General features: G+C 43.1%; 1 protein-coding gene across 3 annotated transcripts in view; it reads left to right on the forward strand.

The window, feature by feature from the left end:
* LOC119170881 (lysine-specific histone demethylase 2) overlaps window positions 1-15,895 on the forward strand; it is a 215,402-nt gene that overhangs the window by 21,244 nt on the left and 178,263 nt on the right. For all 3 annotated transcript variants that reach the window (XM_037422162.2, XM_075886484.1, XM_075886483.1), the window contains exon 3: window positions 719-808. In XM_037422162.2, the coding sequence (XP_037278059.1) occupies window positions 719-808 (90 nt within the window). The remainder of the gene's footprint in view (window positions 1-718; window positions 809-15,895) is intronic.

Here is a 15,895-nt window from a genome sequence, read left to right on the forward strand (position 1 = left end):
AATTTAATGCGTGCAGTGTGATGGTGGCGTCTGATGAAGTGCATTGTGGCAATAGTTTCGCATAACTTAAGTTTATCACGAATGCATTTAAGCATTGTTTCAATGCAGTTAATATTGCTAGAGTAGATTATTTGCACACTTCCATTTAAAAAATTTTGTTAATTAGAGACTGCGGTAAAAATATGTTTCGTAGTCATGAGTTACGAAATGCATCGACTGCTGTGGGTGTTCACTGGTGTTCCGAAAATATATGTTTCGGTGAGAATTTCATTGGCTCGGGATTTTGTTATCACGGGTTTCGACTGTCCACTGTATGTCATCACTGAATGTGTGTCAATGCAGGCCATTCGATGCTGCTCAAAAGGACAGTGTCTGCCCTCCTGGCATCATGATAACGACACAGTTCACTTTCCTCCAGCTTGTCCAATGAACATTTTTTAATCACCCTTTTATTTAAATTCTCCTTAGAGAGCACTTACAACTTGCAATGCCTAGTCAAAATTTTTTATGGCATAGGTGGTGATGCTTGCTCGCAATAATTTGCTATTCTGGTGAAAGTGAAGAAGTAGTCATGGTAAAGAAGAGACGTGATCATGTATTTGTGCTTGCAAAATAGCTTAGGCATTGTTAAGGTTTTAATAACAATATACCAAGAAAGGAAATGAATCCTTGTCAACATGTGGCATTCCAGAACAGAGCGAACTCGCATCATGTGCAGGTGCTGTGGTGATGGCTACACTTCCCGATGGTACCACCTCTCGTCGGGCGAACATTTCTGCAACGAGTGCTTCGACTACTACTATCGCAAGTAAGGATGTGCCTTTAATGTACAAGTAGTTGGGGAGTTCACTGAATAGACGCTGTGTGGTGCTCTTCTAAAGGACCTCCATGCTGGTTCAGTGACTAAAATGCAGCATTGCTAAACTTGAGGATTTGTGTTCATTTCCTAGCAACGGTGGGAAGGAAAGGCTCACATTGCATTAAACAACTGCCATAGAGAAAAATTAAGTCAGAGTTCTCCATTACAGCGTGCCGTATTTACTCACATAATAGGCGCACCTTTTTTTCCAGCGACTGTTCGCTGGCTGGGCACCTCTCAAGGCGATGGCAGAAGTCGGTGAAGGTGAATGTCTGATGACAACGGCGCCCTCTTTCGGCACAAGAAGTGCATTCGCATTTCCTAACGATTCCCTTTGGGGAGGTGAACGGCTTTTTTTTTTAGTTTCTTTTTTCTCGCTCCAGTTAACATAAGGAGGCATTGCATTGTTACCGTGCAAATACGGTACAGAACTACTGATCACTGCCAAGTTGCATCAAATCCTGCCAACTAATTCTACATCTTGTACAATGCTAGGGTGTGCACCAGGGGGCTTGGGGGGTTTACCACCACCATCGAAATTTTTCGCGCGAATCACCCTTCCCCCTTCTCCATTTACCCAACTTTTTTTTTTTCGTCGTTTCGCGCTGACATGATTTAGAAACTAAGCGGTGCTACTAACAAAATCCCATTACTGGCTGCTTTTACATTCTACATCTTTTACAATGCTAGGGTGTGCACCAGGGGGTTTTGGGGGTTCAACCACCACCATCGAAATTTTTCGCGCGAATCACCCCTCCCCCTTCTCCATTTACCCAACTTTTTTTGTTTTTCGTCGTTTCGCGCTGACATGATTTAGAAACTAAGTGGTGCTACTAACAAAATGCCATTCCTGGCTGCTTTTACAGTGAATAATGTCGGCACACAGGAAAACGTGTTGCGGTGTTTGTCGAGGCTTTGGCACTCTGTGCGATTTCGCACTGGAATCCTGGCCGCCTGCGTTTTAAGTTGGCTCGGCGACAGGAATGATGCTGAAGCGGTGGTCATAGTGTACTCGCTGGAACAAATCTTTCCAGAGTCGATCACTACGATAATTTTCACTAGGCAAAGATTCGTTTTAATGGTGAAAGCCAGGCACAGTTGCAAGGTCTGATAGGCTACGTTCAAGCCTATTATAATGTGACTCTTCGTACGTGTGCTAAAATATACTCAAGCTAGAGAATAACATTTCTGTGAACTTTTAAACGCACAAGGGCCAAGGCAGCTACGACCTCAGCTGATGTCGGGAGCGGGGCACCTTTAGCGCTTGCGGGATCCACCTCGGCAGAGTCTTCATTTGGCTGCTCAGCAGTAGCTTCGGCGACTATCTCCACATCCGTGAGCTCCGCCGTTCGGAGTTAGGCCTGTCGCGCGCTGTTGCGCACCACAGCGCGCGACAGGCCTCTCCGAACGCACGCTGCGAGCACAACGACCGATGCCTGCCGATGCTACGGGGGAGGAGCTTGCAACAAGTGCGCAGTGTGCCGTTGACACCATAGAGACTGCAACGACTGCAAGCTGCAAGGTTGCGGCGTGAGTCCGGGTGTAAAGCGCGCACATGGCGCGCCCATGCCGGCTCGCCTGACTGCTTTCCCATTCCCGACGGCAGCGCGGGCCGCGTCCGAGACAGTCGTCTGCGTCCTTTCTCTCCTATACTTTCCTCCTCAATCTTTACCTCCCGCTCCCCCTTCCCCCGCACGAAGCCATGTCGGTGCCTTCGTATTGAAAGAAAATAACAGCTCCGCGCTTTTCACTTTCCTCATTCAAGAACCTCTACCGCAAGGCTGCGGCGCGCGTACGCCGCTACGGTAAAGTGGCGCTCTCGGCACCATCGATGTGTGCAGCATTCGTAAACACCTGCCGCTCTACCGCTACTTTCGAGAGCTGCGGGAAAGCTCGCCGCCTGTCAATGGAGCGCGGGCGGTTTGGAGTGGTTTAGTTCGATATATCCATTATATGTCAAACTTTGTTCGAAATAAAAAATCAATAATGCATGCGATTTCCCACGTGATGTAGGAACCGTTCGATATAGGCAATAATTCGATATATCCGTGTTCGATATATTGAGGTTTGACTGTAACATACTGATTGCATAATATAAGCTGATAAATAAAAGTATGAAGGTCACAAACCTGATTGATTGATTGATTGATTGATATGTGGGAGTCAACTTCCCCAAAACACCATATAATTATGAGAGACGCTGTAGTGAAGGGGTCCGGAAATTTCCACCACATGGGGTTCTTTAATCGCTGCCTACCGTCGATGATTCGTGGCGGAAAGAGCTAAACTCAACGCACTCATCAGACGAGTTTACAAACAGGCGCCAGGGCTTCGGCACAGTACCAGCACAGAACTCCTTTTTAAACTTGGCCTTTATAACACAGTCGAAGGAATAATTGAAGCGCAACAGATCTCTCAGTATGAACGGTTGAGCAATACGTAAACAGGTCGCCAAATTCTCGACAGTCTCGGCATTTCTTACCATGTACAGCATGGTATGAAATTCGACATACCACACGAAATCCGCACTAAACTCATGATACCACCATTGCCAAAGAACATGCACCCTGATCACAACAAAGGTAGAAGAATCAGTAGAGCCAAAATTATGCTCCGAACTTATGGGAGCAATAAGGAGGCGGTACCACCATTGCCAAAGAACATGCACCCTGATCACAACAAAGGTACAAGAATCAGTAGAGCCAAAATTATGCTCTGAACTTATGGGAGCATTAAGGAGGCGGTCTTCGTTGATGCAGCGCGCTATCGAAACTATCGCCGGTTTGTTTCTGCGGTTGTAGACCATACGCGCAAATGCATAACCAGTGCTTCAATCAATACAAATCAAGTGGATACAGCAGAGGAGGTCGCTATCGTGCTCGCCATAGCTCACACCGATGCCCAGTATATTATCAGTGATTTACAAACAGCAGTCCGAAATTTCGCAAACGATAGGATTTCTTCAGTGGCGCTGAAAGTCCTTACAACAAGAAAAACCCGCTCTGGCGACAAAATTGCATGCATCCTTTAGTTTCCTGCCCACCCACCCGTCGACCACACGGAGGTCAATCTTAACGAGGTGGCGCACGACGTGGCTCGAGGTCTCGTGTTCTGGGCAACGTCAGTGGTTGACACCACCCGTACGGACTCTCTTGTGCAGAAGCGGGAAGGGGGGGGGGGGGATAGGCTTACCAATTTCAACGACATTATCCAACAATATACACTTTTTTAACGACGGGAATACTCCCTGCCTCACCCCAAGCTCAACCGGGTCCAGTCCGTTCAATGGTGGCAGTTACAAACAGGCACCTACACTAATCCCGTAATTCTGGAACACATTTACCCCGACTTGTATATGACCAATTCGTGCAAGTATTGTAGTAATAGGGCCACATTAGTGCATATTCTCTGGTAGTGTCCAGCACAAATTGGCAAAACACAGGAAAATAAGCCCTTAAGTATACACTTCTTTTCCTTATTCACTAACGAGGGTCTCGTACTGGCAGACTTGGTGCCGTTAGGTTGTATACGAGGGACTATCGGTCAAGTGCCAGCTCCTAATAAGTTCACGTGCTACGTGTCGCCAAACAGGCTCATAAAGAGTGTGCCACACTCGCCGCCATGGTTACAGATGGCGCTGACTGACATACGTTTAAATCCACATAAAAATCCCATGAAGTGGCTGGGGGTATAGCCGCCGTGGTAGCTAAGTAGTAGAGCATTGAACGCGTTATTCGAAGGTCGCAGGTTCGGTTCATGCTCATGGCAAGTTATCTTTTCACCCACTTTTCTTTGTTCACACTTACATTAATTTGGGTCAAATAACTTTCCCTATACTTTCCTTGGCATTATTGTCTGTTAGATCTCATTAATATTGCATCAAACCACAGAATAAACAAGCCTTTAAGTATACATTTCTTTCCCTTATATATATATATATATATATATATATATATATCTAAAGAAGTGTATACTTAAGGGCTTATATATATACACACGCATGCACACGTGTGTGTGTGTATTGATTCGCCTCATCTTTTTATCCCTTTACATTGATTTGACTGTAGAATGGCACACCCTGTAATTTGTGCAATTAGTGACATAAAGCACAAGAAATACACAGAATGAAGAAACACGGGTGGACATGAGATCATGTAAAATAAGAACAATATACACAAGAAATGAAATAAACTCTGTGCATTCAACGTTTCACACAGCAAAAAGAAACATGATGTATTTTAATAGTGTTATCTTTTTTCATTTGACACGAAGATTGACACGCATGTAGAGTAGCAGTCTTGTGGTAGTCACACTCGTTGTGGCTTCTTAAATTTTCAAGCGCGTTCTTCTAACATGCAAGCGAAAAGAGAACCAAAGCACCAACCACTTGATGATTCCCCTTGTCTCATTCTTGTTTTTCAAAAGCGAACATGTCTTGCAGAGAGCTCCCTCCTGATATTTGGATTACATCAGCCAGGCAAACATTTCTAGCTAGAGAGGTTGGAACTGCAGTCACCCCCGCATTCACAAACGCTCCTTCACTCAAGGCCTCCCCTCGACTTGACCAAGTCAAGGCGAAGTGTGCTCCTCCACTCAAGGAGCCACTGCATTTCATGAACGCTTCTCCACACTTTCTTCGCCAAGGGAGGCCTCGGAAATGCTCCCTTCACTCGAGTGAACTGCATGGGCCGAGAAAAGCACCTGATAATGAGAGTATTTGTAATTGTGGTTAAGAAATGCCCATTTCTGTACAATAAATGAACGCTTTTCTTACGTCTTCTTTTTTTTATAAATTGACATTACGGCAAAATGCATGCGTTAAGAGTGGTATCGTAGTTTCCGTAAGCCTTGAGCCAGTAGGGCTGGCGAAAACCCCGAGTCAAGTCTGGCAACAGTCGCACCCAGGCAGCTGAACGAACAGCTGATGACGTTTTCGTCTGCTGTTGAACGTTTCTACGTGCTTAGTTTATTTCGTCTCGTGTGCGTCTATTAATTGCAGTCTATATTTACAGTAGTGTCTCCGTGTGTGCTTTTTGAGACCCAACTTTCGCCGGGGTGACTAACAAACTACATGAGTGATGACGGAAAGCACAACAGACGGTTTGTTGCTTCGTTTACTTTCGCTTTGCTGAGAGCCTTCTGATCACTAGTGTAGCCACCGAACGGATAAGGCGGTGGAGTAATTTTAACTATATACACTACATTGGCGTGCTTTTAGAATCCACGACCGCATTGTGTACAAGGATTACTTGTACGTAAATTTGTTCTAGCTGCGGTAGTACGAGCACAGTTCCCGATTTCAAAAAGCAATCTCATTATGTATCTGCTGTATATCTATTTCATATGTTTGCGTTTTTATACCACACTTCATGCATTCTTGTGTACATGCACGTTTCACAGAGCACAAACCTCTGCTTGATTCCCTAAAGCTGAGTTTGGTTGTTCATTGGTATTGTGAGCTGCATAGACACTGTACATCGAAGCTATGTTTCACGCCTTGTAGCAACAGGACACTCATTGGGCCCAATTGCATTGCGTTTTGTTATTTTCCTAAACTGTCTCGAATAGTGATCTGACTTAAGCAGGGGAAAATGATTAAAAAAAACATGACAACTTACCTTCTCGTTGATACAGATGATATATATATATATATATATATATATATATATATATATATATATATATATATATATATATCGCCCTATATTTTTGCTAGAAAAGCCAAGATTCACGGGAGAAGAAGCTGCTGAGGAGTACGGTGAATGCAGCGCATCGAACATTTGCTATCACGTTTCCTCTCCGCTTGTTTGTCAAGCTTTCGCGCCATGCTTGAACTGATGTGGCGTGCGAGCTTCATCTAAACACTTGAAAGCACTGGAGTCCGCAGTAAGCCTTGGAGCACTCGCACGACAAGTATAAGCACGCCCAAAGGCAAGTAATCCACTGGCTCATGCACGGAACACAACACATCATGGCACATGTGAGTGCTTCTCTTGACACCATGCCCAGCGCCACAGTAGCCGTTGCCGAACTGTTCGAAGACAGCTCCGTAGTAAAGGCGCACCGTCACTGTCGAAGGAACGCGGCGGTGGCAGCCTAATTGATCGAGAAACGCCGTCAAAGCAAGGCGGGCTCCGCCATAGACGCGATGTTGGCGCAGAAACTTCACTTGAGAAACGATTCAAGGTAGCTCGATCGCTGCCTTCACGATCTCGAGGAAATGCCCGAGATTTTCTCAAGTGAAGGGTGGTTTGTGAATGGGAAAACGCCACCCAAGGAGCGTGTCGAGTGAAGGGTTCGTTCGAGGAGCGTTTGTGAATACGGGGCTCAGTCTACCTGTTGTTTACTGTATTTTACTGTGATCACTTTACTTTTACACTCTTTACAAGCATGTGCATGGGGAGAAGGGGGAGCCATGAATTTGATGTACATGTACACAATATGCTCAAACTACGGCTGATAGTCGCGTCACGAGGAAAGCTAATGCCTGTCTTCCCCCTCTCCCTTTGGGTCGGTGAGTAGCCAGAAAAAAATTTCTGGCTACACCCCTGGTGTACACACAGAATGAAGTCTATTTCGCTTTTAGTTTCACCATTAAAACTTCACCTCATCTACTTACAGTTAGCTAATTTTTTGTAGAATGTATTCAAGATCTGTAAATTATGTTCTTCGAACTCTATTAATAACTCCCTTCTGGCATTTCTAGTATTGATGCCATATTCCCCCATTGCATGGTCACCTGCCTGTTTCTTGCCTACTTGGCATTAGAGTCCCCCATCAATATAGTACACTGTGTCTTTATTTTAATAATTTCTGACTCTATGTCTTTGTGGAGATGTTAAAAAAAATATTATAATTGGATGTAGGTGGCTAGGCCTGTTCAACCATCATTTTGTACCTTTTGTTAAACTTAATTATGATACTTGCCACCCTCTCACTTATGATATTGTATTCCTCTATGTTGCTAGTGGTATTCTTGTGTATTAGAAACCCCACCCCTGGTTCTTTTTATTTATTCAATACTGTAAACCTTTCTCAGGCTCGTACAAGGTGGGCGGGCTAATATACACAGTCGCGTACAAACCAGGCAATGTCGCACATAGCGAAACAAAACAGAATCACAAGATGCTGGTAAAAAGAAAACTTGAACGATGAAAGCAATTGCGAAAAATCATTTCTGTCAACTGATCCATGTTTCAGTTTCAGTTTCAGTTTATTATTCATTTCAAAAAAGTAGTACAGTAATATTAATATACAGACGGGGGTCCCAAAGTTAAAAACTGTAACGGGACCCCCGACGAGGGTCCCAAAGTTAAAAACTGTAACGGGACCCTCGATGCATTATAACAATCAATAAATCAGATCAAATTAACAAGCAACGAGTGAATTGAAATCAATTATACAATATAGAGCGATAAGTAATTATTATAGGCTAAGTGAGACATCAGGCAACAAAAAGCAAAGCAAATAAGGAAAGAAAAAAGAAAGAACGGAAAAAAAACCATCTCGTTCAGTGGCGGACATTGTCAATCGAAATGCAATGATCTAAATGGCATAACCAAAAACGCAAAGCCCCCAAAAAGCCCATATACAGGCAACTAATAATTTAACAGAAAACTTTTAAGCGACTTTTTGAATGATGACAATGTGGGTATCGTTTTAACAGAAAGAGGCATGTTATTCCAAAAAGTAATGGCCGCATAGGCAGTGGTCATTTTTCCATAATTTGTGCGCGACGCGGGTAGCAAAAAGTTAAGGTTCATTGCAAATCTGGTTACATTGTTGTTTTGTAAGAAAACTGAATCAATGAACTCAAATGGTAGCAGTGCATTGCGCAATTGAAACAGAAGAACGGCTATGCTATAAAAAAATAACTTACGAACAGGTAGGATTTTGTTGTCTTGGAGTAGATGGCCTGCACTGGAGTATCGTGAGCTATTAGTGATAATGCGGATCGCCTGATTTTGTATGTTCTGAATGGGTGATAGATGACAGTCATACGTGTTTCCCCAAGCAGCGATACCATACATGATATGGGAATGAATGAAGGCGAAATACAGAGACATAAGTACGTTTATATGAAAAACTTCACGAGCTTTTATTATAGCCCGAATTCCGAATGCAGTTTTCTTTCTGAGGTGATCAGTGTGGAGATTAAACTTTAAATGGCAGTCAAGATGTACACCAAGAAAAATTACAGTATCACAGGTGGGTATAGAATGAGGACCTAGGGTTAAGGGTTGATGAAAAGGCAATGGCCTTTGAGCGGACCTAAATATCATAAACTTGGTTTTGGCTGGGTTAATAATAAGTTGGTTCTCGTAGCACCATTTAGTAATATCTAGAAGTGTGTTATTCAAGTGTAAAGTAAGAGCGGTTAGAGAGTCCTCAGCTGCAGTTATAGTCGTGTCGTCTGCGTATAACACGCAGTGAGTTGATTTAATTGCATCGACAAGATCATTAATATAAATAATAACTAATAAAGGGCCCAAAATAGACCCCTGGGGCACGCCTTGATTGATTAGCTTAGATTCAGAAGAAGCGCCTGATACGTACACCGAGCATTCTCTATTGTGCAGATAATTTTTCAGGAAGGTTAATGGAGCTCCAGTTACCCCATAGGCCTCCAATTTGTTAAACAGGGTGGCATGATTAATGGTGTCAAAGGCCTTGGTGAAATCTAGGAAGACAGATCCAACAAATTTACCAGAGTCAATCGATTTTTTTAAGTAATCTATTAATGAAACTAGTGCTAAGCTTGTCGAACTGCCTGAACGAAAGCCAAATTGACACGTATGAAGTATATTAAATTTGCTTAGGTAATTACTTAAACGATCAACGAACAGTTTTTCAATAACTTTGCTGAGAGAAGAAAGAATTGATATGGGCCGATAATTAGAAACTGTTCTTTTGTCACCCTTTTTGAATACCGGAACTATTTTAGATTTCTTTAAAAGTTTAGGAAATACGCCTTGCTAAAACATTAGATTAATGATATCACTAAGTATCCCAGAAATATTACGCGCAACCAGTTTTAAGTGATACGCAGAAATATTGTCAAGACCTGCGCATTTATTTTTTAGATTCAAGAGAACTGAGCATACTTCGTCAGCGGTTACGGGCAAAAGAAAAAATGAAGAAGCGACCCGAGAAACGGAACATTTTGGTATGCCCGATTGTGTAGTAGGAATGCTAGAAAAAAAATCGCTGAAAGCATTTGCAATAGAAGTTGGCTGTTGCAAAGAAATATTATTATATATTATTTCAGATATAGGTGAGTTTCCAGATGATTCGTTTAAAAAGTTATTCAAAAGGTTCCATTGTTTTTTAGGGTCCCCCTGATGTTTGGTCAACTCATTGTCATAATAACGCTTTTTTGCTTCTCGGAGTAAAATTTTCAAATTGTTGCAATATTTCCTGTATCGGCGGGCAAGCGAAGTATTAAAAGGCTGTCTTTTTGTTTTTTTGTAAAGGTTATCTTTTTTACGAACACTTGTCAATAAGCCGTTTGTCATCCATGGATTGCGGGGAAATTTATACCGTTTTTTGCATTTAACAGTTGATGTACTAGATGTTACGGCCTTTAAAAATAAAGCGCAGAATTTCTGTAGCATAGCCTCTACGTCGGAGCAGGAATTATCAAGAATATCAGACTTAACAAGTGACCAGTCAGTTGTAGATATAGCATCCATAAACTTGTCATGATCCAGCACAGATGTGTAAAAACAGCTATCGACACTGGAGCGCCTAGCATTAAATGTTATGTAAACGGGGAAGTGATCTGTAATGTATGTGTCAACCACGCCAGCCTCGGGGGCGGGAGAAAAATTGCATAAGACATGATCTAAAAGAGATTCGGAACCCTGGTGGCCACATCTTGTTGGAGCAGTGATAAGTGATTCGTAGCCGAAGCCACTGAAGCAATTCGTGTAAGCCGAGTAGACACTGGATTCCATATCTAATAAGTTTATGTTGATGTCCCCTACCAGTACAACTTGCTTATTCTCAAAAGATAGCTTGTGAAGTAATCTGTCAAGATTTGACAAATTCTAGAACAGGAGATGAAGGAGAGCGATACACACTGCCAATGATTAATTTTTTTCCGTTGTTTAGGGGTGACTTGCCACATTCGATCCACACAGATTCGCACAGTGGTACGGTGAAAGACAGATCAAACCTGCTCGTGTATGAAACCCCACTGGAAACAAAAATTGCAGCCCCACCATGCGCGTCATAAGATCGGTGACAATACTCTGCCTGATACTGTGGAAAAGAATACATGTTACGGTCTGCGTCGCACAACCACGTTTCCGAAAGGCAGATAAACGAAAACTGGTGGTGCAGTAGAGAAAGAAAAGTGGTAATCGCGTCATAGTTCTTTCGGATGCTGCGAGCATTAAAATGAATTAGCGAATATTTCTGTAACGTAAGTATTGTGCAATTAGTGACATAAAGCACAAGAAATACACAGAATGAAGAAACACGGGTGGACATGAGATCATGTAAAATAAGAACAATATACACATATAGGACATGTTAGTATAGGACATGTCCTTGCTTCAGCTGCGTACAAGCTTCATGTGTCCTAACTTCGCTGAGCCCAATTACATCCCATTTCACCTCCATTCGCCAAATATTACCAGCAGCACATTTCCACGAAAGCAGTCGGTCGTCCTCTGCCCTCTTCTCTCTACACTGACAAGCAGACTTGTCTTCTTCAAGGCTGCCTTGAAAAAAGGGCATCACCCTTCCCCCTTTATGTTAGGATTCATAACTGACCCCGCCCCTTTCATGACAGATTCCTTTTTACCAGTTTCATTCTTCAAAAACCTTTTTCTGAATGTTCAGAAAACTGAAAATAAGTTCGCAACCCCAAGTACTTGAAAGTGGAAGGAGACTTTTACTTAGTATTTACGCCTCTAACATTTATTGAGTATGATATCGAGTTCTGCCAATAATTGAATGAATTACGTGCTCAGGCAATTTTCAAGCAGTATTTCAATCTTTGAAAAGTTTTTATAGTCATCTTTCTTTAAAGGAACACTAATGTCAAATAACAATTTAAGTCAGGGTGAAAGTTGAATGTATGACAACATCTAAAACAACAATATTATCATCAGCAGTGCCCTACTTAACTCGAAATTAAGTAAATGCACAAGAATACATGTGCCGCAAGTAGGACATCTGCGGAATGATACCGATGACGTCAGACTTACCGCCTACAATTAGTCTCTAGGTATTGAACTAGCTGCACTAAATAAAGAACCTTCTGTGCATTAAGAGATGTAATAAAATGCTGCTCAATCAATCATGTTTATTTGGGGAAACAAGTACTGCCGGACATTACTTTGAGGATGGGCGTGAGCGGTTCAAAAGTTCAATTTTCACCTGGTTGAATTGGACAGGTCGTGCCATCTAGTGGGGCCCAGTTGAATGAAGGCCACCTGTCATCTCGGTCAACGTTTATAGAACCTGCACAGTTGGAAACCTCAGCAGTGTTGCGCGGCGCCGCTGCAAGTAGTCGCTGAAAGTGGTGCTGTTGTCAAAGCAGGCTTCCGCCAGTCCAGCACTGTGTGTCAGATCGAGTGTGTGTTTGGCTGCTGTTGCGCTGTGTCCGCGTGGTTCAGTACGCACACTGAAGAGATTTTGCGTGCTGTTAGGTTCTATGTAGCACGGAGGTTTGTCTGCAATGCTGACTTGTGGGCTTGTTTGCACAAGCGGCTATAGCTAGCATTAACAAGTGCCAGAGACATTTCTGGGCTCCATGTTATCTGGCTCTCCATGCTGCATGGGATCGTGCTATTCTCCTTGTTTACAAAACGCTGTCGAATAAATTGTGAGTCTGTAACGTCCATTTTCACGCCGATAACACGTTGAAAACCTGCAGCCAGGTTCTCGATGGGAAAAATGTCGAAAGTGCTTGCGGTAGTGAAGTGGAGTTTTGTGCAGAAAAGTGTGCCTAATTTTTTCCTAACCCCGTGATTTCTTCGAAGCCGCAAAAAAAGATTTCAGTTCGAGGGAGGTTGGTCGAAAAAAAAATGTTTGAAGTGTGACCACGCGAGCCTGAAAACTGCGGATACAGCAAGTGGTGCCCTAACTTTGAGCAATATTGTTTTTTTGCCATCTGCGAGTTGGTACACCTCTGACAGCTCTGATATAAACCTTCGTTTTGAGGGCTTTCGTGCAATAAAGGCTGAAGAGTGCACACTAGTCCTTGAAAATTGTCTCATCGTCGCTGAAGATATGTAAGTGCGCATGGGCGTGTTGCAAAGACATTTTAATTTGATGCTATGTGCCCCAGCTGCGAAAGAGTATGCGCAGTGCTCTACTATATGAAGGAGGTAGCGGTTGCTGTGAAAGATTAATCCAGAGTTCGCATACTTTGTTTGCATGTGAACCTCCCGACCTCAATTATATCCTTTTTGCAACTTACGCAGATGAGTCAGCGGTCGCAACTGCACTTGATAGCTATCGAAGTGTGCACATGCATAACTTAGTCATATGCTTGCGAGGGTTGATTTCTGTGAACGCGCTGTGCCGCATAGTAAATATGCACAAAAACGTTAGCAATGTTACCTAGTCTTCTTCGCCTTTTTAGGTACTTAAAACACAAAGTACAATGATAATAATATCTATAGAGTTTTGCTATAGTGATGAGTGACTGAAATTTAAACCTTCTGGTGTTTTTAAAGTGTACTGACATTGTACAGTACTCTCGCATTTTGCCTATATCGAAATGCAACCACCGCAGATGGGATTGAACCCACGACCGAGTGGGCATGTTGCAGAGACATCTATATCTGACACAATTACCGCGCCTTCCCACTTAACAGAACTCACACGTGTTGAGTCACTGAATGTGTTTCCACAGGCTACGAAAGAAGCAGATGCTGTGAGCCCCGCCGCGGTGGTCTAGTGGCTAAGGTACTTGGCTGCTGACCCGCAGGTCGCGGGTTCGAATACCGGCTACAGCGGCTGCATTTTCGGTAGAGGCGGAAATGTTGTAGGCCCGTGTGCTCAGATTTCGGTGCACGTTGAGGAACCCCAGGTGGTCGAAATTTCCGGAGCCCTCCACTACGGCATCTCTCATAATCATATGGGGGTTTTGGGACGTCAAACCCCACATATCTATCAAGCAGATGCTATGAAGTATTAACTTAAACTATAAGCAGCATACTCTGTTTGAAACAAGGCTCATGAACCTAATTGGCTCCTTTCCACAACTTGCGCACATGAGGCAGCAAAAAAATTCGGTCCCGCCTGGGCGTGATCACTACTGAAGTGTGTCGCGACCCAAGCATAACATGGTCATGCGCTTGCGAGGGTTGATATCTGCGAATGTGCTGTGCCACAAAGTCGATCTGCCTGACAATGTGAAGCAATGTTTACTGGTAATTTTTTTCAACCTTTAACACAAACTATAATGGGTAATGTGAAAAATGTGAGCCATCCCACTGCACTATTCGTGCGGCTCCTACGAAATTCTGCCGTTTAGTATTTTCAAAGAATCAATTGGGACCTTCCGCGTCTCCCCCGTTAGCTGGAAAGAAAAATTATGCTACAGCTGGTAGCTTAGACAATGAACAGCAGTAATGCCAGTCGCGCTGAACTTGATGAGAGCTGCACCATCTTTTGATCACCGGGTGCCTGTTATAGTTAGTGCAAGATTAAACATTACATAACTTGCTTTCATACATTTCTGCTAATGTATTATATCTTCACGATCACCTAACGAGAAAAACTAGTCGTTCTTGTTGTGTTTTCGAGCAATTCAATATATTTGCAAGGATAGCAGCTGCACGCGTCACGTTTGCTCATGCTTCGTTGTCTGCTACGAGGAGCCTGATGCTGCAGTAGCGCCACCTGGACTGGAAGTGTTTTGTGCCACTTTCAATGTATTGCGGAGGCGGAGAGTTCGGCAACTGAACCGGTTCTATAAACGCTAATCCCAGGGGCCATGGCAAGAAATTGTTAAATGGTCGTTGTTGCTGTTGTGACTCCCGTTCCTTTCGCTCCACTGCTACTAGTATCGGCGGCCACGCAGTAATGCACGGCAACAGTGAGGTGAAAGGTTCCCCCTTAGGCAGGTAACTTGAAGTGTGCTAACACAATGCGTACCACTAATCGTGATTTTATTTCAAAATAAGCACTTCCATGGCACAAAAGTAGCACTACAAGGTTCCTGGACTGCTATTTCAGCAATCGAAATTGACTTAATATTTGCCTTTAGTGTCCCTTTAGTTGTGAGCGGGTTTTCTGGTTTTGATTTTTTTTTTTTTTGTGACCTTAGGACTCTAGTCAATTGCAGAATCCGTATGTGCCATGCTTGGCTTGTTACTGGTACTTCAACTCACATCTCGTGCTTTTCATTTAAGCCGGAATGTTATACTCTTTAGAGCTAATAGCTTAAATAATGGCTGCTCTCTAGATGTCGGACTTATCTGCTTTGCAACAGCATTTCTTGTATGCACACTAACAACTATATTCAACAAAAACTTAGACATATTCTGCTCCAAGTAATCTTAAGTTTCGCTTCGGCTGCTCTAAACCTCCTCCGATGCACGGTACCTACTTCTCTATATCTGATCCAAAACATACCTTTTCTTGTTCCAAAAATTGCTCTAAATCATAACTTGTTTGGATCACCACTGCCATCTTTATAACCCAAGAAGCCATAAATGCAAGAAGCGAGAACTACAACAACTTTTCTTTGCATAAGAGTTCTCTGAGCTTACTTGTTGACGCTGCAGTGTGCCCAAAAAAGGTATACCGATGGAGGCGGAAATGTTGTAGGCCCGTGTACTCGGATTTGGGTGCACGTTAAAGAACCCCAGGTGGTCAAAATTTCCGGAGCCCTCCACTACGGCGTCTCTCATAATCATATGGTGGTTTTGGGACGTTAAACCCCACATATCAATCTATCAATCAAAAAGGTATACAAAAAGGTATACAAAAAAGGTATACTAGCGATTAATGTATCACCATAACTCATTGCCGACAACTCTATCACAGTCATCTGCAGCTATCAGCTTGGCT

The sequence above is a fragment of the Rhipicephalus microplus genome, chromosome 2 (assembly GCF_043290135.1).
Source record: "Rhipicephalus microplus isolate Deutch F79 chromosome 2, USDA_Rmic, whole genome shotgun sequence".
In the NCBI taxonomy this organism is placed as follows: Eukaryota; Metazoa; Arthropoda; class Arachnida; order Ixodida; family Ixodidae; genus Rhipicephalus; species Rhipicephalus microplus.